General features: G+C 36.1%; 2 protein-coding genes across 2 annotated transcripts; both read left to right on the top strand.

The window, feature by feature from the left end:
- Window positions 1–2,036: 2,036 nt before the first annotated feature.
- LOC145778949 (solute carrier family 12 member 1-like) lies at window positions 2,037–6,601 on the top strand. Its single transcript, XM_082590537.1, has one exon. The coding sequence runs from the start codon at window positions 2,037–2,039 to the stop codon at window positions 5,661–5,663; it is 3,627 nt and encodes a 1,208-aa protein (XP_082446663.1). The 3' UTR covers window positions 5,664–6,601.
- Window positions 6,602–6,758: 157 nt separating this feature from the next.
- On the top strand, window positions 6,759–13,552 carry LOC145777975 (V-type proton ATPase 21 kDa proteolipid subunit c''-like). Its single transcript, XM_082589352.1, has 6 exons — window positions 6,759–9,918; window positions 10,459–10,591; window positions 10,952–11,024; window positions 12,030–12,159; window positions 12,330–12,454; window positions 12,808–13,552. The coding sequence occupies exons 1-6, from the start codon at window positions 9,846–9,848 to the stop codon at window positions 12,895–12,897; spliced, it is 624 nt and encodes a 207-aa protein (XP_082445478.1). The 5' UTR covers window positions 6,759–9,845; the 3' UTR covers window positions 12,898–13,552.
- Window positions 13,553–24,118: the final 10,566 nt, after the last annotated feature.

Here is a 24,118-nt window from a genome sequence, read left to right as displayed (position 1 = left end):
CACAACAAACCAGTAAGATGACTGTTGATACCTTTGTGCCATGGAAGCCATCAAGGCTAAGTAACAGCAGCATGCATAGTCTTATTGTAATGAAAACAGTAGTTCGATTTACAATAGGCGATAGCAGTCAGACCTCATCAGGGAGACAACAATATTAGAGTTTGACGATGATTCGCATCTTCCAAAAAAAACAAACATATTTTTATTTTGTACTAATGCATTAGCCTACACAAGACTTGATGTTCACACTACAATACCGTACATTGTTTGGGCAAGTTGTGAATAATTCTAAATGTGTTATTGAAGGCCACATGTAAGTGAGTGATTTAAAATGACATTTTGATAAAAAAACATAGTAAATTTTACCTGTTTCGAAATCAGTGTGAATTAAACTAGATACTGCTCTTCCCTTAGCAAACAAAATGGGCAAAAACCTTTCTATGCACAATTGCACATTGCACAGCATTTTCCTACTGAGCTACAATCGACAATCAGCACAACTTGTGCAAATACTGGCACCACTAAGCCACAACAATATAAGACTAAAAGTACCAAAAGTACCAAGTATCTGCAATGCTGTACGGAAGTGAGACATGGTGCTTACGGGAAAACGAATTGGCGATTTTAAGAAGAACTGAGAGAGCGATGGTGAGAGCAATGTGTGGTGTAAAGCTGATGGACAAAAGGAATACCGAAGAACTTATGAGCTTGCTTGGGTTGAATGAGAGTGTTGATAAGTTGGCAAAAGCGAATGGAGTGAGGTGGTATGGGCATGTTTTGAGAAGGGATGAAGATGATGTTTTGAGAAGAGCGCTGGAGTTGCGAGTGGAGGGTCGGAGAAAACAAGGAAGACCAAAGAAAACATGGAAAAAGCAAGTTGAGGAAGAAAGCAGCGAGGTGGGCTTGACAAAAGAGGACGCGTTAGACAGATCGATGTGGAGGCAGGGTGTGAAGACGATTGCGGCACTTGGAGGTGAATCCGGCCACCCTCGGTAACGGGGACATCACCGGATAAAAACTGGACTACTACTACTACTACTACCACACTAAGAGTTTGTGACCACAAACTTTCAGATAAGGGAGCCTACTACAAAAATTGCCCTTAATGTTGTAACAGCTAACCAGTTGTGCATGAAATTTGTTATCAGCAATGATAATCTTATGGGTAGTCATTTGAAGACTGAAAAAAGAAAAACGAATATGAGAATAGCTTGCGACACCAAACAGTATTATAAATGGCTCCTTGGTTGGGAATGGGAACCACTGAGCTAATTCATTGAATAAGCGTCATGTTACGCTTGCTCCAATGTTAGCATTTCAAATGTCAAATTTAAAAGTGCAACAAAATAGTTGTCAGTTAAGTTTGTTTTTTAAACTTCTTATTTTGCAAACTAAGCACCAAATTGAGATCAATGAGTATTGAATAGACCTATATTAAATTCTTACAAATATTTTCTGAATTCAAACAAAAGTTTATGGAATTTGCAACTATGACGTTTGGCCTAGTCTGCAAGATCTCTTATGTTTTGAGCAGAATAAGTAGCTGTAAGATAAACTTCAATAAACTGTTTCAATTTTGTTAAACGTCATAAAAAAGCTGCACATGTTGCTATGAAACAACTATAATATATATGCAAAATGAAATTGAATTTTGACATTAAACTTTGCATGTAAATCTAAAACCTGATCGAGCCAATCTAAAAAAGTCAATCATGTCTGATTGACAAAACATTACAACAAATGCAGATTATCACCTGAAACACCTGGTGATAATTTTAGTCTTATTTTACACCAGAAGAGCGTATTGTGTAATTGAATGATGAGTTATTTATGTATAAATTTTGTAATTTACATGAGTTAAAATTTAGTATTACCTACTTATAAACATATATTTTTGTGTTTAGCGCGAAAGTAAGAAGTAAAGTTAGATTGTTGGCATATTGTGCACTTAATAAAATCTGATTTAGCATGATGTGTTTTATTGGCAAGCAGTAGCATTGAGACAAGAACACAAGTACAAGGTTGATTAAATTGCTATGTCTTCTTCTCGATTTGAAGTGGAACGTGTAGCAGGTGATGAAAATATCGCAAATAAGGAATTAAACAAAAATGTTTTGTCAAATGAAGATGAGACCTCAAATTTGTTGCAAAAGTCTGAAAGTGCAAGTCCTCCAATTGAAAATTTGAAAAAAGATGAAGCTACAAAGTCTGATTGTGTCCACACATCTTCACCAAATGGGGATTTTAAGGATGAAACTGGAAATATAATGCAAAAGTCTGAATGTGGCAGTAGAACTTCTTCAAATGAAAATTTTAAGAATGACAAAACTTTAAATATAACACAAAAGCCTGAATGTGCAAGTAAAACTTCTTCAAGTGAAGACTTAAAGAAAGATGAGTTTATTATAATGAATAAAGTTCCAAAAGAGGGTGACACAGAAGATGTTGATCAATTGGAATGTTCCGGTGATAATAATGTAGTTGCTCATGTCAAGGAAGCCATTGTTTCAGATGACACAAAGAAAAGTCGATTTCATGTAGAATTCGTAAATCCTGTCAAAAGTTTATCACCACCTACATCGCCTGATTCACAACATGATACCCATGACTCACACACCAAAACCTACTATCTCAGAACATTTGGTCACAATACTACCGATGCTATTCCAATGGTTGCTTACTATCGGAATACTGCTGGTGCTGCGGAAAAATCCAAAAGACCAACTTTAGATCAGTTGCATGAAGCTCCAGTTGATGGTAATTCACCTCCAAGAAATGGACTCGATGCTGTTGTTGAACCAAGTGATGTGGAGGCTCATTCATCTAGTCCTCCAATAAAATTTGGATGGATCAAAGGAGTTTTAATTCGCTGTGTTTTAAACATTTGGGGAGTTATGTTATTTTTACGTCTTTCGTGGATAGTTGGTCAAGCTGGTATTGGGATAACTTTGTTGATTATTCTTTTGTCAAGCTGTGTAACATCAATTACAACCTTATCAATGTCTGCTATATGTACAAACGGGCAAGTGAGAGGTGGTGGAGCATACTACCTTATCTCTCGTAGTCTGGGACCTGAATTTGGTGGAGCAATTGGCCTCATTTTTTCTGCGGCCAATGCAATTGGGGTGTCACTCTATGTTGTAGGATTTTCAGAAACTGTTGTAGAATTAATGACTTCATACCAAGTGTCAATTACAGGTGATGAGATGAATGATGTACGTGTCATTGGCGCTATTACTGTACTTCTCTTGTTAGCTATCACTCAACTTGGAATGGCTTGGGAAGCAAAAATGCAAATAGTTCTTTTGTTCATATTGCTGATTGCAATCTTAAATTTTTTGATTGGTACTTTTATTCCAGCATCTGAATCCCAAATGTCTCATGGTTATTTTAGTTATCAAACAAGTGTGGCAGCTGAGAATTTTGGTCCTGATTTTCGAAATAACCATGGATTTTTCTCGCTCTTTTCCATTTTTTTTCCTGCTGCTACTGGGATTCTAGCTGGTTGTAACATCTCAGGTGATTTGAAGGATGCTCAAACTGCAATACCTAAAGGCACATTGCTTGCTATTGCTATCACCTCTGTTGTCTATAGCATCATTGCAGTCATTCTTGGCTTTACAGAAGTAAGAGTAGCTTCTGGCAATGTAAATGATAGTATTGGAGTCATCAATGCCTCTTTATTAAACTGCACCACTGCAGCATGTCAGTTTGGCTGGAACTATATGAGTCGCACAGAAAATTGTACAGATTCTGCTGATGTTGACGTTTACGAACGCTGCTATTCCAGTGGTCTTCTTAATGATTACCAAGCAATGCAAAAAATAAGTTGGTTTTCACCAATCATTTTAGCTGGTATATTTGCAGCAACACTTTCTTCAGCTTTGGCAAGTTTAGTTAGTGCACCCAAGGTTTTTCAGGCAGTATGTCGTGATAAACTATTTCCTATTATTGGATTTTTTGGCATAGGTTCAAAAAAAACTGATGAACCACGCTATGGTTATATTCTAGCTTTTGTTATAGCCCTTGGATTTATTTTAATTGGGCAATTGAATGCGATTGCACCAATAATTTCTAACTTTTTTTTGGCTTCTTATACCTTGATCAACTACTCTTGCTTTTCTGCTTCTTTATCGAAATCCCCTGGTTGGCGGCCATCTTTCAAGTACTATAATATGTGGTTGTCCTTGTTTGGAGCTGTGGTATGTTTGGCTATAATGTTTGTCATCCAGTGGTGGGCAGCTTTAATTACTATTATCATAGTTTTGGCATTGTATAAATATGTTGATTATAAAAAGCCAGATGTCAATTGGGGTTCTTCCACACAAGCTTATATATATACCCAAGCATTAAACGTGAACTTAAAGCTACAATCTGTTGATGATCATGTGAAAAACTTTCGTCCCCAAATTTTAGCGTTAACAGGTCCACCAAATCACCGTCCTGCCCTTGCACATTTTGCTTCTCAAATCACTAAAAATGTTTCCATGATGGTTTGTACCAATGTAAAAACGACAAGTGATAAGCGGCATTTACGATCTCTTGCAGATGAACGCAAAGAACACAAGACCTGGTTTCATACACAACATATCAAGAGTTTTTATTCCTCTTGTGCCTCTTCTTCCATTACTGATGGTATTCTTACTATGATGCAACTTTCTGGTCTTGGAAAAATGCGTCCAAACACACTTCTCATGGGATTCAAAAGTGACTGGAGAGATGTTCCAGGAAAAGAACTTACAGACTACATAAATATCATTCACCATGCGTTCGATATGAATTATGGTGTTTCTATATTACGAATGAAAGAAGGCTTAGATGTGTCTTGCTATCTGTCAGAATCACCGGATGAAATTAAAATACCTTCTAGCAAATCAAACTCAAGCTTAATTAAGAAAGAAAGTTCTTTTGCTTCGGGTACTGGTGACGTTGTTTCTGAAACGACGGATTTGAAACATCAAGTAAATGAGCATGGTAGCAGTGGAAAGTTAGTGCATCTTGCTGCTGATGTAAACAAAGAAAATAACAGTGCAGTTGATGCTGCCACAATCAAAGCAGCAACACAATTTCAAACTGTGCAGAAAAAGGGAAAAACAATTGATGTGTGGTGGATGTTTGACGATGGTGGGTTAACTCTATTGCTTCCTTATCTTTTATCTACAAGGCAACAATGGTCTGGATGTCGACTGCGTATCTTCACCGGAGGTAAGAAAGAACGCATTGATCAAGATAAACGCACCATGGCTCAGCTTTTGAGCAAATTTCGTATTAAGTTTGAAAATGTAACTGTGATTGGTGATGTCAATGCCAAGCCACAAAAAGAATCAATTGCTAATTTTCAAAAAATGATAGAACCATTTTGTCTGTTTGATGAAACGAAACCTTCGGAAACGTCTAGTCAGCAACCCACTGAGCCTTGGAAAATAACTGACAATGAGCTTGCCACTCACAAAGAAAAAACAAACAGACAAATTCGATTACAAGAGCTACTTCAAAAGCACTCCAGTGAGGCAGCATTGATAATGATGACTTTGCCAATTGCTAGAAAGGGTGTTTGTAGCCCATCTCTGTACATGGCATGGCTTGAAGAACTCAGTCGAGACCTTCCTCCAATTGTTTTAGTGAGAGGAAATCAAACCAATGTTTTGACATTTTATTCATGAACTGTGGATAGTACCGCAACTACCGCATATGTTAAAATTTGAAATATATCCATTCGAAACAACACCAAAAGATTGTTTGAAAGTGTTAATTGCGCAGTGTTATGTAATGTTAAAAATGTTGATACTTTTCTGCTTTCTTTTATTGGCGTGGTTGTGTTGGTAGTATCTACAATAACATGAAATACTTTCACCCACAGCCAATCTTTAGGCTTGTAAGTGTGTTATCAAATGGTACATTTTTTAATTTACTTTCGCTTGACAGGTTTTGAAACTTTTTTACTGTTTGTCATACCTTACTGAGTGGAAAATTATTGAAAGGTGTGTTGTTCATAATCATAGCATGTTAATTTTAGTGCAGCCTTTCAGCTACATTTAACATTTGTGACATATATATTTGAATAATAAGATCCTTGATAGAGCACTAACAGTTTCTACTTAATTATAATTACGAGAAACTGTCACCTACAGGAAGATTAAAATTCCGCACCGATTTGTTAAGACATTTAGTGAAATGTTTTCAACTTATGCTAGAATGATTTTTTCCAGTTTTTGACGAACTTTTGTGTGTGTTTTATTTTCTACATCTCTATGTCAATTTTGTTTTAGTAGTAAAAACATAAAAAGCGGTTAATTGACAAAGCAAATGTTGTATGTTTGTAATGCTGCACGTAGTCAATACAAAAAGCTGGTTTAATAATATTATGTACTGTGTCGTCTGATATTATGTACTGTATCGTAATGATATTATGTACTGTATTATTTCGGAACAATCATAACACTAATATGTTTATTGTATTAAACTTATTCATTTTATTAACAACTATTCATCAAAATATTTTTAGCATCTTTTTTCTGAAAAATTTCTGTAGCTTACTCAGGGATTTATACTATAGGGATCGCCAACTCGGTTGGAAATCCGACAATCGGAGTGTAAAAGTGTTGCCAGATATTTTTTATATTTTTAGAAAAAAATATTATTTTGACATTTTTAAAGTAGCAGTTGCCCAAAACTTGCCCGTAAATAAATATTTTAAAACTACTCTAAAGCAATTTTATTGTTCACTTATCAAACTATCATATTTTTGGCAAATTTAACCTTTCTTGTACATAAAACATATTACTTGAAAAATAATTACCGGCTTCAACACTTAAAACATGAAGCTCTTTATTCCTGAGGTGTATTTTTAAGTTTCTCAATTCTTTTTGTTTTTAACTGGTTAGTATAACTTTTTTTAAACCTGCAAGTTTTATTTAAGTTTTGCACATAAATTCAGCACAATTTTATTGCAAAGTAACACAACTACAAACTACTTTAACTCAATCTTGTGCAACTTTAAACTTCAGGTTAGTTTTAAACGGACAAGCTTTGGGCAACCACTACTGTTTAAAAATGCCAAAATAACATTTTTTCTAAAAATATAGAAAATATCTGGCAACACTTTTACACTCCGATTGTCGGATTTCCAGCGGAGTTGGCGATCCCTATATTATGAATCTCTGAGCTTACTGTTCAACTGTTACTTGCCGAGTTAAAATACACACATTCGTTGCATTTTTGACGATGAGTCGATGACACCATCTACTGTCGGTTTCACTTGGTGTAATTATTTCATTCACATTGCAATGAATATTTCTTTGTTGAGAAGGAGCAATCTTCCTGGCGTCAGCACTACCTGACTACTCACTATAGAACAGCGAGCATTGTGTTTCGCTAACCCAGCCTCATGGGCGAAACACGTGTCTATTGCTGAGTTTCTGCTACACTCGACTGCCGAGAAACGAATATTTCTTTGTTGAAGTTTGTGTTTTCTGTTCAAATAATATTTTCGACCGTAATCAGTTTATAATTTTAATTTTGTGTTGACCGTGTGACAGACTCACCATTGAATCAATCATCTGGAAAGAATGGCATTGCTTGGGCTTTATTGCTTATCATCATCCATTAACTCAAAGCAAAACCACAAAGCAAAAAGATGTTTACGTTTGAGAGAAATATCCTCCGTTTTCTTGCATCTCTAGATTCTATATATATTGTCGAGTGTGAGGTTTAAAAAACAAAAGTTGTATACGGTAGTGCGAAGTCTAATATTGGAAGAATGCCATGCGATGTCTAATATTGGAAGAATGCCATACGTAGGGTCCGAAAATAAGTTTTTCACTAGTTTTTGTTTTAAAAAACAGCGATGCTGAACAAAGCCTGATTTGTCTATAACAAGTATTAGCAATACAATGTTGATATGGAATACATTTAATACTACAGTTTGCACAAATTTATGTGCAATTCCCTCTCTGAAAGTATGGAATTTTTCATGGTCTTGGGCAGCGAATTGTTTGCTTGGGAAACACTGCTTTAGCACCTTGATGAATAAGTTTGGTGTTTTAAACTTGTTGATTAACGTTGTTTTGCATTTGGCTGCCAACTAACTAGTGTCGTGGTATGACTACGACTACTCATTTCCTTTGCCTGGTGACTTCATGAACAATGACTTTTAACGTAGTCATTCTTCGTGAAATCCTCTTTGGCGCAATTATCAAAGCACTTCGTTACTCTTTCGACTACTAGTTATAAGGACTACCGTACAATTCAAGCCAAAGCGAAAGAAAAACGTTGTGAATGAATTTTTTTACAAATCCTCTAGATTTAATTTTTAAAGCGTAATTATATTAATTTATGTAACATTAAAAATGCAATTCACCCTTTTCCAAACATTGCTTTAAGTTGTATAATTCATTACACTTTATCAAGTACGGTAGGAATAGTAGTACCGTAGCATTTGTATAGCGCCACGTCCACAGTGCAACCTATGCTCCTGGGCGCTGTGCAATGTGCATGCCAATCGCAATCAATCGAAAACATGCATGTGTCCATTACTGTTAGTATTTCCAGACTGTTGAAATACATTGATTGTTACTACTGGATTGCATTGGAAAAATAGAAATCGTAGCTGGTAGTTAAATTTAAATAGATATATACGTGCTTAATTTGCTGATTGCCTTTGCAAAACAATCCCACTGGCACTAAACACATTGATATGTTGTACTACCGTTGTTGTTGAAAATTGCTGGTAGAAGAATGTGCTTATTTCTAAGTGTAATTGCAGTAGTATAGTAGCTTTTTTTAAATCGCTGCAATCAACGAACAAGTAATTGATTATCTTGTTGTTTCACCTCTCTGTATTTGTGGTAATTGTCGGATTGGTTTATGAACGTTACTTTAGTAAAAGTGCTACGACTATGGACTTGGACATCTGCGATAATCACATAGCCTACTGAATGTTGGATATTTATTTTTCTACTGCGAACTAAAGTGAAGAGAAAGAATGTAAAAATAAGAATATGTCTTAGTTATCATTGTATTGTGCATCGATATTTTTTGTGCTTTGGTTGTTCTACCAGTGTAGATTCCAAACTGACTTAATATCCGATTACATACTTGCATTTTATAGTGTTTGATGAACAAAATTATATCTTCTTAGTGTCTTTATATTTGTTCGTTCTCTTGTTGTTCTTATTATTAGAAAATTCATGCACGGAGGTCGGAGAAAGCTGGCTGTAACGGCATAACGCTTTGGTCAACATGAACCAAATTTGCCTGAAACTTAGCACTACAGACAGAACATAGAACCTGTTTAGTTTTCATGCGGTTTGCTGAACCATGGAATCAATTTCCGTATTTTGGGATCCATTTCTTTTTGTGGAAATAAAAGATAGCTTGCAGCGTTTGAAACACAGACTGCACTATCTTTTTTATTAAAATACACAGTTTGTAAATTTTCACAACAAAATGAGCAAAAACTTATATTCGAAACAAGAGATTTTGCTTTTGCGATTTGGTTTCTTTTGTTGCGTACACACGCAATACATCGTACAGGCAAAATTAGACACAATTACGCTTTGTGCAAGCTTTTTACATAGAGCATGCTTTCATTATCGCAATAAAATGCTTGGCTAAACAATGTAATTTGTAAACAATTGCAATTTTCCTTAATATATATGGCTAATATTATCATCCACTCAAAAATCAATTCTAGTATTACCGTACTGCTTTATTAACTAATTGATTTTTGTGTGGTGCAAGCAATGATTTACTCTTGTTTTGTAGGTCTACTTCATTTACCGTTGCTGTTGCTAACTTTCATTGATCTTAAGCCAGTAGGTGTTTTATAAAAAAAGTGTGACAGAATGTATTCGAGCACCAAGTCAGCCGTGTACGCGGCGGTGGCATCCACATTTCTGTTGATCGCTGTCTCCTTGGGTGAGCATCGTTTGGTGTAGTTTTTCTTTTAAATAATGTTCTTTGCATCAGTATTTTTTGTAAGATTGCAATGTTATTTTATTGTCAATCACTTATCTTAGCCTGTAGCCTCACATACACAAATAGCTACAGCTGCCATTCATCAAGACTTTCAAACAATTAGGAAGCCCTTGCTACATGCTTATGAGTTTGTTGTGCGACCATAAAAACTTTACGTGAATACGAGCATTTGGATTACGTAGATAATTTAAAAGTATTCCTGGTTAGTTTCAGGTATGTATTGACTCCCTACAGCTATTGTACTTGAGCTTAATTGTGGTATTTCAATTGTAGTAAATGCTTCCTATATACTAGTGTATATCTTGCAAAGGATTTGTGCAATCATCCCATCTACCCAATCAGTTCTTTTTACATTGATTCAACGTCTGCAGATGTTGGACTGATTTGAAATGATCGATGGAATAAGAATGAAATAGGCTGATTTCATAACTAACTACACTTGTGGTGATCATATTCTTATCAGGTTTGTTGGTTTTGCAGGACTCTATCTTCTCTTCACCGGCCAAGGCTTTAGATTTGACGTCGGATGGCTTCTTCTATCGATGTCACCATATATGTTTGCGTGTGTTGGGATTGGGTTGGCCATAGGCTTTTCTGTGGTTGGTGCAGCATGGTATGTTTTGTTATTGAACATCTCTGGTTGCAAGTTTCCATTTGTGGTAGAAACGATTGATCTCCAACAAAAAAAAATGCTAGTTCCTGAATTTTAAACAAGTGCGCTTTTTTCACATCATTTCCAAAGCAATCAAGGAAACCCACACAGTAAATCCTTGCAGTGTATTTGTCAATCACCAATGTTGATTTCCAAGGTAGCTCGCTACTTATTGTTGCTTCGGCGATCAATTTTCTTCACATTGACTTGTAAATGGCGTTGGTTCAGAATTGAGTTATTTTGAAATCGTGCTTGTGTACGAAATTATGTAAAAGAAACCCTGTGAACAAACTCATGTGACCGTGTATCCCAACTTTACAGGGGAATTTTCACTACGGGCTCCACTATAATGGGCGCCGGTATCGTCACACCTAGAATCTACTCGAAAAACTTAGTAAGTTTTTTTTTTAGTAGTTATAACATAGTATTGTTCTAGCTTTTGCCATTATATCTTTATACAGAATAAGACTGTTCACCAGGCATTTAGTTATAAAATAATATCTTCCGTTCTTCTGTTGATAAGGTAGTTTTTACCTGTTTCAGCCCTTTGATAAAGTCAGTGATGCTGACTGACGAAATGTCGGAAATTAAGTTGGTTATCATTCTCGACATTTTGTGGTAGCCTCGTCTGCACTCACCAGAAGACTGCAAGATATTTTACCATTATTTTTATGTTTATATGCATTGCATTGATATATCAGGGCACCCGTCTGTTAGCCACTGCCTGGTGTCATCGTCAAGAAATACTAGGCCTTCCATATCATGACGTTGGTCTGTACACTGTACAGCGGGCAATCCTTGGTTATGTGGGCTGCCGTCTGCATTTCACCGCATTCACAGGTAGCACTCTCTGCCAAGCCTTAACGCAACATGTTTTCACCATACCGTCTCACACCAGTGAGTAAACGGTTACGCTTTGATGAAGCAAGTCGAGAGAAACCATTACCCAAATGGTTTCCAGACGGAGATCCGATTACTTGACAGAGTAGTGGAGATATGCTGCTTGACCAATGACCATTGTTCACACCACGCCTCATGGCTCCACTGTTTACTAGGGTGTCCTGTCGACCAGAGGCTGCCAGAAGGTCGTGTGCGCGCGTGCAAATGGCTTTCTTAATTTTGACGGCTGTTTTGGAAGTTTTCTAGTGGTTGCGTGTAACAGGTGGCCCCGGTTTACGGCTTAAGGAAGGAACGATACGCTGGCGCCGTAGTGTAGCTGGCTCAATGTCTGCAAGGACAGGCAAACAGTTTGTTGGAGTTGGTCGGAGACAACCAGTGACAGTTTGCAAACGTCATATGTTGTATAGCCTATAATTTACGACCTAATACATTTCACGATTGGTATCAATCATATTTTCTTAGCAAGGGCCAATAGTAATTATGATGTCTTTGTCATAAGGTCAGCATCATCTTTTGTGAAGCTGTGGCGATTTATGGAATTATAATCGCTATAGTGATGAGCAGTTACGTAGCATCTACGAATCCCGCTCTTTTGGACGAAGCAAAGATTGCAAAGAATTATCGTTCAGGTATATCAATACAAAAAGCTTTCGTGTTTGCCAGTAATGGAATCAGTCATTCTTCCGTCCCAGCCAGCAAAAGTTTCCTTTTTTACATAGTAACTTTTGGCGGCTGGTAAAAGGAACTACATTGCACTTGTTATACAATCTGTACATCACTTTATTGTTATCATCATCAGGTTTTGCTATCTTCGGTGCTGGCATCACTACCGGCTTCACAAACCTCGCTTGTGGTGTGTGTGTCGGGATTGTGGGAAGTGGAGCTGCTCTTGCAGACGCAGCCAATCAAAATTTGTTTGTCAAAGTAAGTTGTGAGTTTCTCATGAGTTTCAATCGTAAGTCAATCATTGCTTCTATCTGCAGCGCAACTCAGCCGCGTTTGGCATTTTTAATAAGTTTCCTCGTATTAATTAATTAGTTTCCTCATAAAATACGGTGGTTAAACAGCAATTTTTCTCAAAGACAAAATCAAGCTTTCAGTAGTTTAACTTTGCCACCAAACGACGTCAAAGAAAGCTAAAGGAAAGAAATTCGTCAATATCAGCTCACCTCAATCGAAGCAGCAAACATGTTGTTTCACTTTCGCACAAACCGCTACAAACACCACAGCTAATCAATTGTGTCACCCAAATCAAGATGAAATTCTTATGTTTTCAGGTTTTGATTGTTGAAATTTTTGGCAGCGCGATCGGTCTGTTCGGCATCATCGTCGCGCTTATCCTGTCGTCCGACGCCCGAATGCTTTAGTGACATTTTCCAATCACCGTGTTTTATTTGTGTTTTTGCAACTTACCGTGTTCACGTATAATATACTTATTTCCTATCAAGTTGTTTGTGCCGGAGATGGCGATATATCCTTTGTTGTTGCGGTTGTATGAAATTACTGCACTCGGCTGTCAGTATCCAAGCTGCGTGTTGCTTTCCCGAAAGCAACAAGACCGTTTCGTGGAATGACAGCGAGAAGCGATAACTAGATTGTCTTTGGTAGTTTGTGGTAACCTGGTCATTTTGTTGTTGACCTCATCCATAAATCGTTTGCCGCTGGTTTAATAGGTAGGTAGCTTCTGTTTCGAAAGCCCTGTGTTAATCGTAATCGCTTTTTTCTTCGTGTTTTTTGATGCTTCTGGATAGCAGGTTTTTATCTAAGTTAGTACACATGACAAGTTTGATTCTGCACCTGACACCATATGATTGGGTTTCAATATTTAATTTTTCCGCCATTTCTACACCTTGCTGCCCGTCACGGGCGGATGAGAACATTTGTTTTTCTGGTGAAAATTTTCATTTTATTTAAATCTTCAAAAATAATCACATTTTATTGTTAAATACGAAGAGGTCTACTTCGAAAGTTTCTCCATTTGTACAAACTGTTTGTGCAATAAATACTGTGCCGGCAACTTTTTCTCACGCATGATGACGTAGTAGATGTTCTTGCATAAGTGACACGTATCATATCTGTTCAATTGAAACGAGATTGATTGAGGTGAACCTTTAGTATTGCATTGAGCTTTCAATCAATGTTTGTGAGTTGCTGTATATCTCCTCACACACCATGATGCCGAGAAAGTGTCTAACCTTTGAACGAACAACAGAGAAACCATAAAGACAGAACTCAATTTAGCATTTCGGCATTTCGTCACATTCGCTTAAGAGTAAACACAATTAGCTCTGAAACCAAATTACAAATTATGTTAATGGCCACAAGAACCGTTGTACATTAGCGGCACAGGCCAATTGTCAGCATAGGGCCAAGAAGTCTAATCGATTAACATTAAACGTCTTGCGCACTTAATGCCGTGGCCTTCGCCTTTCTCATAACGGACATCCGGCCTAATTACTGTGTTTACTGTTTATCATTGATGGTAGGTAAAGGTATCATTGATATGTTGAAGAATTGATAATCTATGTCTGGTTGAAAAAAATATCCCGCTGTTATTCTAAACTCTAAAGTGATCAAACCTTATGCATAATATCAATCGATAACGAATACTTGCAGTGAGAGAAGAATGGTTTTGCATTGTCACGAAGCGTTTCTATCGCTTCAAGTTTGATTCAAATGTTTAGTCGGTTGATGATGATGAGAAATGATTTTAGTTTTTTTGACAACAGTTTTTTTTTTGCTTAAATACTGGGCAAACCGTTGTGTAATACAACATATGCTAAGCACGTCTGGACCTTTATATACTGAGACGTTGTAGATGTAGATCTATCCAATGTAATACTCGACTGGTGGATTCTAATTCTTAAATTTTAAAAAGACCTTCATGTTGGCTGGACAATCTGGCTTTAAGTAACCTTGTTTGGTTCGGGGTCGTCTTAATGTTAGGAATTACGCTTACAAGTGAAACAATTTTACTGCGTTTTGAAAGGTAGATGTTGTTATACCGAAAGTCGGCTATTTTCAGTATTATACATCATATCCGTTGATGTCAATACAGTTTTTTGATCTGGTTTCCAAAGAAATCGAAACAACAAAAAAAGACAAGCGAACAATTGAACTGTTCGGTGGAAGATGAAGCATTTTGCTGTGGGATGCACACAATCGCAGCAATCCTTAATGCAGGCAACAAAAGTTGGCTTTTACATTGCTTTAACGCTGCCAAACATAAATTGTGCCTTGTTAGCAACATTCCACTCGCTGACGAATACATTTTGAAGAAACGCTTCAGGCGAAACAAATCTCTTGACTTCATGTCTTTCTGCCTACTCCCCAGACAATAAATCAACGGTCTGCAGACGCTAAATCAATGCAAAAACCGACTACCAGTAGTTTTCTGTTTAGGTCAGAAATGTTCCTTTTTTCACCAAGAGCCGTGTCCAGAAAAACGTACTACGGTACGGCATTTTAACGTTTGTGGATTACATGTTCTAACTTCCTATCTCTATAATTTGTATACGGTATGCAAAACGCAGTATGCTTGGGGTCTGTTCAAAATTAGATACAGGGATAGATATCCCTGATTAGATATCTTTGTTTTTTTCAAACTCTTAGGCTATGTACATGACGCGTTGACGCCATGTGTGACTTTTTTGCGAAACTGTGTAACTCAACGTTCGATTCTGACTCCCCCGAACGTGATATGATATTAGAATAGACTCTAAAGAGTTAAGTCTGAGCCAAGTAGGCTATAACACTTTTTTTAAACTGACAAAAACATGTGTAGCCTACTCACATACGGTATGTAGCTACGCCAGAGGGTCTCAAACTGTGCGTTGTTTCAACTTTCCAAGGGCGTTGCATAAACACTTGCCATTTAAATCGAGTTGCTGTAATAATAAGCTGAGCTATTAATTATCATCTTGTGACATGTGCCTTCGAACTTACGAAACTAGCAATTGATTGTGATTTGAAAATCACATACGATTTAACATACCGTACATGTTGTCGTGAAAGAGCGGACTGATGTTGAGAATATTGAAGAGTAGGCTACTTGCGTGATCATCGTCTGAGACGGGGTGGGCATCTTGAACGAATAGAGAACAATTTGACAAAGCGAGTTTGGAATAAGGTAGTGACAGGAAGAATGATGAAAGACCAAAGAAAGCGTGGGATGACATCACAAAAAGAAACCTGAAAATTAGATGCCAACTAGCCTATGGAGATAGATGGAGGAGTCGTTGCAGGCAACTGGTCGACCCTGATGTTTCGGGATGAACAGGGCCGTGAGAGCACCTACTCTCCCCCCAAAAAAAATCCACTAGTGGGCCCCTATGTTTAGTGATGGCTTAAAAATAAACAGACATAACTCAGCAACAACACTACATTTAACATTATAAAAACAAAAAGCGAACGTTTTCGGCTAGTCATATAGCCCTTTTCAAGCCTATAAGAAAATACATTATTAAAAGAAATGCTAAAGAATCATATAGTATCACAGCAAAAATATGGTCAAAGCTAAACATTTGAGAAACTGCCTCGCTCACACAAAATGATAACTGAAAATTACACAGCACAACGGGTCAAGTATTTCAGAGGTAAAATTAATTGATTGTTCAGACAAGGACTCAGGCAAATTACGCAAGAAAGACAGAAGCACAAGAGATAGTGGCACAAAACAAAGTAAATGCGAGAAACACAAGACGTGATAATTCAATCAAAAAACTTAAAAATAGGGCAAGAAGACGTTAGGTTATGACCGCAAACTTAATGTAAGGAAAAAGTCACATTTATAAATTCAGAAAACCGTAAACAACTTTAGGCTACGGTACTCTTATATTTCGTAGAAAAAAAATAGTAAAAACGCCTACAATGCAGGATCTGGAAAAAAGTTGGAGTTTTAACAAAGCAAAGTTTATACGACATATTATGGACAATGCAAAACGTAATGTCCGAAAAAGCAAAGAACTACATGGGTGTGGGGGGCTTGCCTCTCAGAAAATGTTACAAATACAATCATGTTTATTGTTTATGGCCACATTTTTGGCGCAATGATGTTTTTTATTAAACTGCACATTTTGTGTGTAACTGTAAGTCGCTTTGTGTGCAACAAAATTGAACTATGGTAAAAGTTTAGTTAAAAATTTAATTAGCTTTCCATTTCAAAAAAAAAATTCATTTGCATTTGCCGACCACAAAAGGATCTCAATAATTCTCGAAAATCCTTATAGCCCAGGCGCCTTTCAGCAGGCTAGCAGTTCGAAAATCAATGTGAGGTGTCCTCACTTTGCTTCATCTACTGTACCGGTATGCATTTTCACGATAGACTAGGCCTACATTTCAGTTCAGTTCAGTTGTTTTTATTTCTGACCATCATATCAAAACAATACACGTCAACATAGCAAAGGTCGAGAAAAAGGTAGAAGCGACAAAATGCGAACGTTAAAAACGTGCTTGTGACCGAAGTAAGTTATTGAGTTGAAAAAAAAATTTGGCACGGTCGCAACACCTTCAGAAAAATTTAAGATATAAGAAAATAAAAAAAAGAAAATGTTAATAAACAAAAAAAAAAACAAATAAATTTAGGCTATAGCTGTATTAGCCCACATAGCTTTAGCTGATATATTTAAGATTTGTATGGACAGTTGCTATGAAGATCGGCCATGGTGCGTTATCAAGAGTGCTGATGGTCTTAAGGGGAACACGTCTTGATGCGTTTAGCTCATAGCAAGAAGAGCAAGGCAGGCAAAGAAAACCCCACAAAGAAATCCTACCACGGGCAAAGCCATTTCAAGCGCAACGCACCATAGGCCTTGCACGACTCACAAAATAGATAGGCTATAACTTGACGACACTGAAAACAATGACGAAAACAAATAAAACAAACTAGCAAAAACAACATCATCATCTTTCGGAAATTCAATTATACCCAGGGAAGTTATGTCTTGAATATATCAAGCGTGCTTTGATAAAAGTTGCGTTGATAAAGCGATAATTTTAAACCCCAGTCAGCTAAACTCGTCACTTCCACACTGATCCAACGTTAGCAAACGTTGAATTAATGCAAAAACGACAGGCATCGCTAGCTGGGAAGTAGTAGTGGCATGTCACAGTAATATGATAAATTTGGGTTACCGTGTATATGTTTTACACGTTAAACCATAACAAAAGTGATAAAGAAATCCAATTTGGCATGTTAGAAAAATAGATAAATAATCAGACAATAGCATGACGATCCAGTCCAAGATATTGATATAAAAAACAACTGGTTGGAGCACATGGCCACCGCTTCACCGAAAGATGGCGATTGGTCGAAGAGGATGGAGAAACTTCTGAAGACTCTGTAGAACTTCTGTGGACAAAAAACACAAGAACCAGAAGGCCAGTAGAAGTACTTACAACCTTACTATTTTGCTAATGAATCTACACACATTGGCCTATCATTTCTGGGCAAAAAAAAAATAATATTAGTATGTTTGGTGCATGTAATACTTAGATAGGATCATTTTAAGAAAGATTTAGCTTGTTCATTTTTAATTTAAAGCCTTTTACAGTTTTGCATTCATTTCTTATAGTAGGGGGAAGCTTGTTCCAAACTGTTGGCCCCATGTACCGTATTGATTGTTTGCAAGTGTTAATTCTACAATATATCGGAATATAAGGAGAATTACTTCTTGTTGTTAGGCTACTTGATTGTTTACACATAAGTATATCATTGAATGTTGTGGGAAGTAGCCTTTTTGAATATTTAAACATGAAAGTTGCAATCTCTGTAGTTTTCATGTGGTTAATTGATTTTAAATTGTTGAGTTCCATTACACCTTTTACGCTTTCTCTGCGGTCAATGTTAAATACAGTACGAAGAAAGTTATTGCATGTACGTTGTAGCTTTTGCAATGTAGTTTTGTTTTCATGACACCATGTTGAGATACAATATAATATCTGACTCTCAACTAGAGAATGGTAAATGGAGAGAAGTGCTTGTTTGTTTAGGAAAGGCTTAATTTTTTTTGTCACGCAAAGTGTTGATCTTATTTTTTGAAGCAAGATTTTCATATGAGATTTCCATGACAAATGCTCGTTTACAATTATTCCCAGAAACTTTATTGAGGCAACTTGTTCTATGTTGTTTTTTCGAATATTTAAGGGTGGGTGGCTTGATAGTGTCTTGCTTCCTTGACTTGAAAATAATATATGTTTGGTTTTGGTGACATTTAGAGACAATCGATTTGTTGATAGCCATTGATCTATGCATACAAGCTCTTGATTTGCAATATCATATACAGCAGAAACGGTTTTATTTTTATATATAATGGTGGTGTCATCTGCAAACATAATTGCAGTTCCGTGTTGAAGGCAGTTAGGAAAGTCATTTACATAAATCAGGAATAGAAGAGGGCCTAAGATAGACCCTTGTGGGACACCCAAAGATATGTTGTTAATGTTAGAAGATAGTGTGCCATTGAAAACAACTCTTTGTTTTCTAAAAACAGAGAGAGACTGTTCACCAGGCATTTGGTAATAAAATTAATTTGCGTTCTTCTGGTGACTATTTACTAGGTTACCTCGTGATGTTAAAGATGATAACTAGCTTTTTTTTCCGACGTTTCGTCAGTCAGCACGACTGACTTTATCAAGGTGGCTAAAACAGGTTAATACAACCTGTTCAGCAACGATGGCACAACACAAAAACATACTGATAAAATGAGTAAAGTAAAGCAGCAAGAATCAGAATTAAAACACGAATTAAAAAACAATTCTTTGTTTTCTATTACTCAGGTAACTCATGAACCAATCATAGGCCACGCCTCTTATTCCGAAATGATATAATTTAGCTAGCAATATTTTATGGTCGATGGTGTCAAATGCTTTAGATAAATCAAGAAAGATTCCTAATGCAAGATGGTTGTCGTTTAGTATACTGGTGATACTTTCTATTAGCATTGAAGCAGCATGGCTTGTGGAATGATTTTTTCTGAAACCGAATTGATTGTTATAGAAAAATTTATGTCTAATTAAAAACGAGTATAATCTGTTGTACATGATTCTTTCTAATATCTTTGAAAACACAGGTAGTAGGCTGACTGGTCTGTAGTTGTTTGAATCTTTGCAGCTACCCTTTTTAATAATAATTTATTTGCATCAGACAAAGCTGTCCATATCCAAAACAAAACAACAAAATAATACACAAACTGCAAATGCACAATAGGTATCACCTTCCCCAACTTAAATGTATTTATGAATTTTCCACTCGTTAAGGATAAGTTAAATATATGAGTTAAAGCATGCAGTATATTGTTTGGGGTTGACTTTACAACTATGGATGGTATTTCATCGATGCCACTGCTAGTTTTTGCTGGCATAGCATGAATAATATTTTTAATTTCATTCAAAGTAGTTTGATAAATATAAATTGTCTCAGAGCATGGAGAATCGAGATATGTTGAAAATATTGTATTTGATTTGGGAATTTTTTTTGTAAGGGAATGGGCAGCACAGGAAAAGTGATCATTGAAGTGATTTGCAATAGTTAATCTGTCAATGACTGTACTATCATTTATTTTGATGCCATGGTTAGTCTTAGACTGGGATTTACCTAATAGATTGTTGATTGTTTGCCAAGTAGCTTTCAAATTAAACTTTTGCTTTTCAAATTTAGATTTATAAAATTCCTTCTTTTTTTGTTGAACTGTATGGAAGTATAAGTTTCTTGCAGAGGTGTAGTTCTTTTTGGAGTGAATAGTTTTATTTGCTATGTACTTTTTAAACAAACGCTCTTTTCTTCGTAATAGATGTAGTAGTTCTCTATCAAACCAAGAATTATTCTTTTTTAAAGGTGTTTTTTGTAAAGGAAAATGCTTATTAAATTGACTAGTATATTCTCCTATGAATGACTCATAAGCTTCATCAGCATCAGTTTGATTTAAGCAACAAGTGATGTCCATATTTTCCAGAGCATTTGAGAAATTTTGTATGTTTGAGAGATTAAATGATCTGGTATATTGATGACATGTAACTGAGGGTTTTCCAATATTTGTACAATGCATAACTGGAAAGTGGTCCGAGATGGCATTAATTAGAATTCCACACCGACTTTCATCACCTGTTTGCACATTGGACCATATTTGATCTAAGACTGTTGCACTGGTGTCAGTTATTCTAGTAGGTTTATTAATTAGTGGGTAAAAAGAATTTGAGAACATCAAGTCTGTAAAATTGCCTACATTGATGTTTTCATGATCCAATAAATTATAATTAAAATCTCCCATTATGTAGCATTGTTTTGATGTACCTATGTTATTCATGCACTCACTAAGCAGATCAAGAAATTCCAAATTTGACTTAGCATCCAATGCAGGTGCTCGATAGATGCTACCACAGGTCACTTGTTTACCACCAACAAAAATATCAATAAAAATAGACTCAAATACTTTTTCTTTCATAATGGTTAGGTCATCACGCTTGGTATACATAATATCACTATAATATCACTTTTTAAGTATATTCCTACTCCTCCACCGCGACTGTTAATTCGAGCATTTGATATGAATGTATAGCCCGGTAGGTTTAAGTAAGGACCTTTTGAATTAGGCTGAACCCATGTTTCAACTACAGAAATTAAATCAGGACTGATATTTATAGACATCAACAGGGCCTCAAGTTTGGTGAAATTTTTTACATTAACAATAGACCGAGCATTGATACATAATGAAGTGAACACTGGCCCCAGTGAGCAGTCCATTTTTAGTTTATTGACAGTTGTTGAGTCTACATATGTTTCAGATATATTAGGCATAAAAAGGTCATCTATGTCATTGTTGCTTGTGTAAGATGTGCTAGCAAACATATCATTCAGATAGTCAGGCTTGAAGGTAAGATTTGATACACTGTGGCTTCCAACCAGTGTAGCTAATTCGGTGTTAGATAGATGGACAAAAGGGGGAATCCAGTCACTGCACAAGGTACATGTCCAATTTTGTGTGTCATGATAATTTGCACTTTTTTTACAACATTTAACATGAACTTCAATGGGACAAGTTAAACATTTAATAAATTTTTGATTTTTTCTGATTGTTTTCATGCAATAGTTACATTTTGGTTTTAATAACATGTATTATATAAACGTAGAATTGAAAAACAAAAAGGTATGTATGAAATAGGGTTGGTTAAAAGCTAAGCTAAGGTTTAAGAGAATGGATAAAGTAAAAAGGTTCCTGAGTTTGTTTTTTTTTGTTGTCGGTAATAATATATCATGTGATATGGTTTGTTTAGCTTCAAAAGGATAAATGAAAACTGCATAATGTTACAGCCTAACAAAATAAGTTAAGCTGTTAGGTTTAAAATTTTTATGCCTTATGGTTTAAAATTTTTGGAATATCTGAAAAATCATCTATCACTTGCCTTTTGTTATTCCAGAAGCACCACACTATTCCTTTGGATGTCCAGACGTCCTTGAAACCAAAAGCATCTCTCGCTTGACGAAGTAATGACAGACGTCGTTTGGTCAAGGACTCTGTAATCGATAGTTTAGGACCATCATCAGTTTTTAACTTGCTTTTTGAATAAAAAATTTCATCCCTTGTCATCCTTCTAACAAATTTAATAATTATTGGTTTGTTTAGTTTTTTAGATGGCAGGGGGTGGCATGCATCTATGTCCCTCAAAGTAAGGCAGTTAGTTGGTTTAACTACTTGATTAATTTTGTTTACCACATATTCAGAATAATCAACATTACTTCCCTTGTTTGGGCTGTCAGTACATCCATGAAGTATGAGGCAATTGCTTCGCCCATACTGCTCCAAGTCATCCAGCTTGCGCTCTGTCCTGTATACAGAGTGCTGGAGTTCCCAAACTTGTTCTTGCAGAGCATAAACTTGTTTAGTTAGCTCCGTCAACTCCGAGCGTTGGGCCTGCTGAAGTCCATCTGTAAAAGACAGGGTTGAGAAAAACCCGGGTTTTTTTAAAAAAGCCCAACCCGCCCGGGTTTTTTTAAAAAAACCTAACACCGGGTTTTTTTGGGTTTTATTGGGTTTTTTTAAAAAAGATGCAAAAAAAGGAAGATTCATGCTGATTTCACCTCAAAACTACTTTTTACGAATGAAGTGCCTTTCACTCACAGTACATGCTTGCATAACTCAATAAAATAATGCACTAGGGCTGTTGTTGCTTGAATGTTGCATCATCCATTAATTTCAAGATCAAGTTGGATGTTGCATCATCCAATGATTTCTATACCAAGTTGATGCTACCGTGGTAGAAAATAGAAATCACATTATTGCATCATTTGCTTTAGATTTGAAGGCAAGGAGCATTTATGCCATCATGTTTAAATATTTTTTATCATTTATATATATATTTTATATAGTAATGACTAAAGAATGAGCAATTGCGTGGCCAATGGCCATTTAGGCAAATGCTCTGAAACAGCCATGCGTTAGGATCCAGAATCTGTAATTGGTAAATAACCTCCTAAATTGCATTTCACATCATATATACAGACTACAATATAGAGTAGTACTTTCACCAGTTTACCTATAAGGCCTTCTTGCATAAATAAGTTTTAGCGTAGTATACACAAAGTGGCATTACTTGATTTTTGTGCACTGTACAATATCCACTGCGTTTTCAGTTTATTCTTGGAAATTTACTGCACAATCACATCCTTAAGTCCTAATTTAAAGTTTGTTTTAAGTGCCTTGTAGTGTTTTGTTCATTTTTTTAATTTTCTATTAAAAACTGGACAAATATGATGCTCTGGGTTTTTTTATGGGTTTTTTTAAGTGGGTTTTTTTAAAAAAAACCACCCGGGTTTTTTTGGGTCGGGTAAAATACCGACAACCCTGGTAAAAGATGAACCACAGCAGCAGCAGGGGGTGCAGCAGTGGTTTGGACATTATTATACTTTTTCTCATACCTTTTTTGACTTTCCATAATCTCTGCCATTCCTTTCAGTATCTCATCCATCTTTGCCTTGTCCTCAGTAGTCATGTTGCAGTTCAAATATTTCAATATTTTCTTCTTTTTGAATTATTTAATATGATATTATCAGTAAAAATACAGGAACCTATACAATGTCTGCTACTCCAGCATTCCCTTGTATTCAAATATTTCACTTTATAACTTTATATATTTCACTTTATAACCTATCTCCATTAACACCGAAGTTTATCAACTTAATTGTTAATTAACTAGAATATTTGACAGAGCAGTGTTTACTTCAGAATATTAGGCCTATAGTTATGTCGGTAGTTTTTGTGGGATACAAAAAAACTTTTTACTCCCTTACTTCATTTTCTGAAACTACGCATGCTAATTATTGAAACCAACTAGAAACTAAAATTGCTAGTTAGGTGAATAAAAAGTGATCAAGCGAAAGTGCAAAATGGGAAATATAATCACACATTAAATGTTTATAATTACAAGCAGAAAAACGCTTCGCGAACTGAATATGCGTGGGGCCCCCAGCCAGGGGACTGAGAAGCAGTAAATACGGCCTTGCATGATTTAAGCTATTGATCTAACTTCTGTAACACCTTTTTAAACAATCAAGAAACATTAAAAATACTAAAATCAGTGCCTCTCCCCTCGGCA

This window comes from Aplidium turbinatum, chromosome 10 (assembly GCF_918807975.1).
Source record: "Aplidium turbinatum chromosome 10, kaAplTurb1.1, whole genome shotgun sequence".
Classification (NCBI taxonomy): domain Eukaryota; kingdom Metazoa; phylum Chordata; class Ascidiacea; order Aplousobranchia; family Polyclinidae; genus Aplidium; species Aplidium turbinatum.
The sequence above is the reverse complement of the archived record's forward strand: the minus strand, read 5'-3'. Positions and strand labels throughout refer to the sequence as shown.

Coding starts and splice junctions, on each gene's coding strand:
- LOC145778949 (XM_082590537.1), top strand. CDS start 2,037: ATGTCTTCTTCTCGATTTGAAGTGGAACGTGTAGCAGGTGATGAAAAT.
- LOC145777975 (XM_082589352.1), top strand. CDS start 9,846: ATGTATTCGAGCACCAAGTCAGCCGTGTACGCGGCGGTGGCATCCACA. Junction 9,919..10,458: donor GTTGATCGCTGTCTCCTTGG/GTGAGCATCGTT, acceptor TTGGTTTTGCAG/GACTCTATCTTCTCTTCACC. Junction 12,455..12,807: donor ATCAAAATTTGTTTGTCAAA/GTAAGTTGTGAG, acceptor TTATGTTTTCAG/GTTTTGATTGTTGAAATTTT.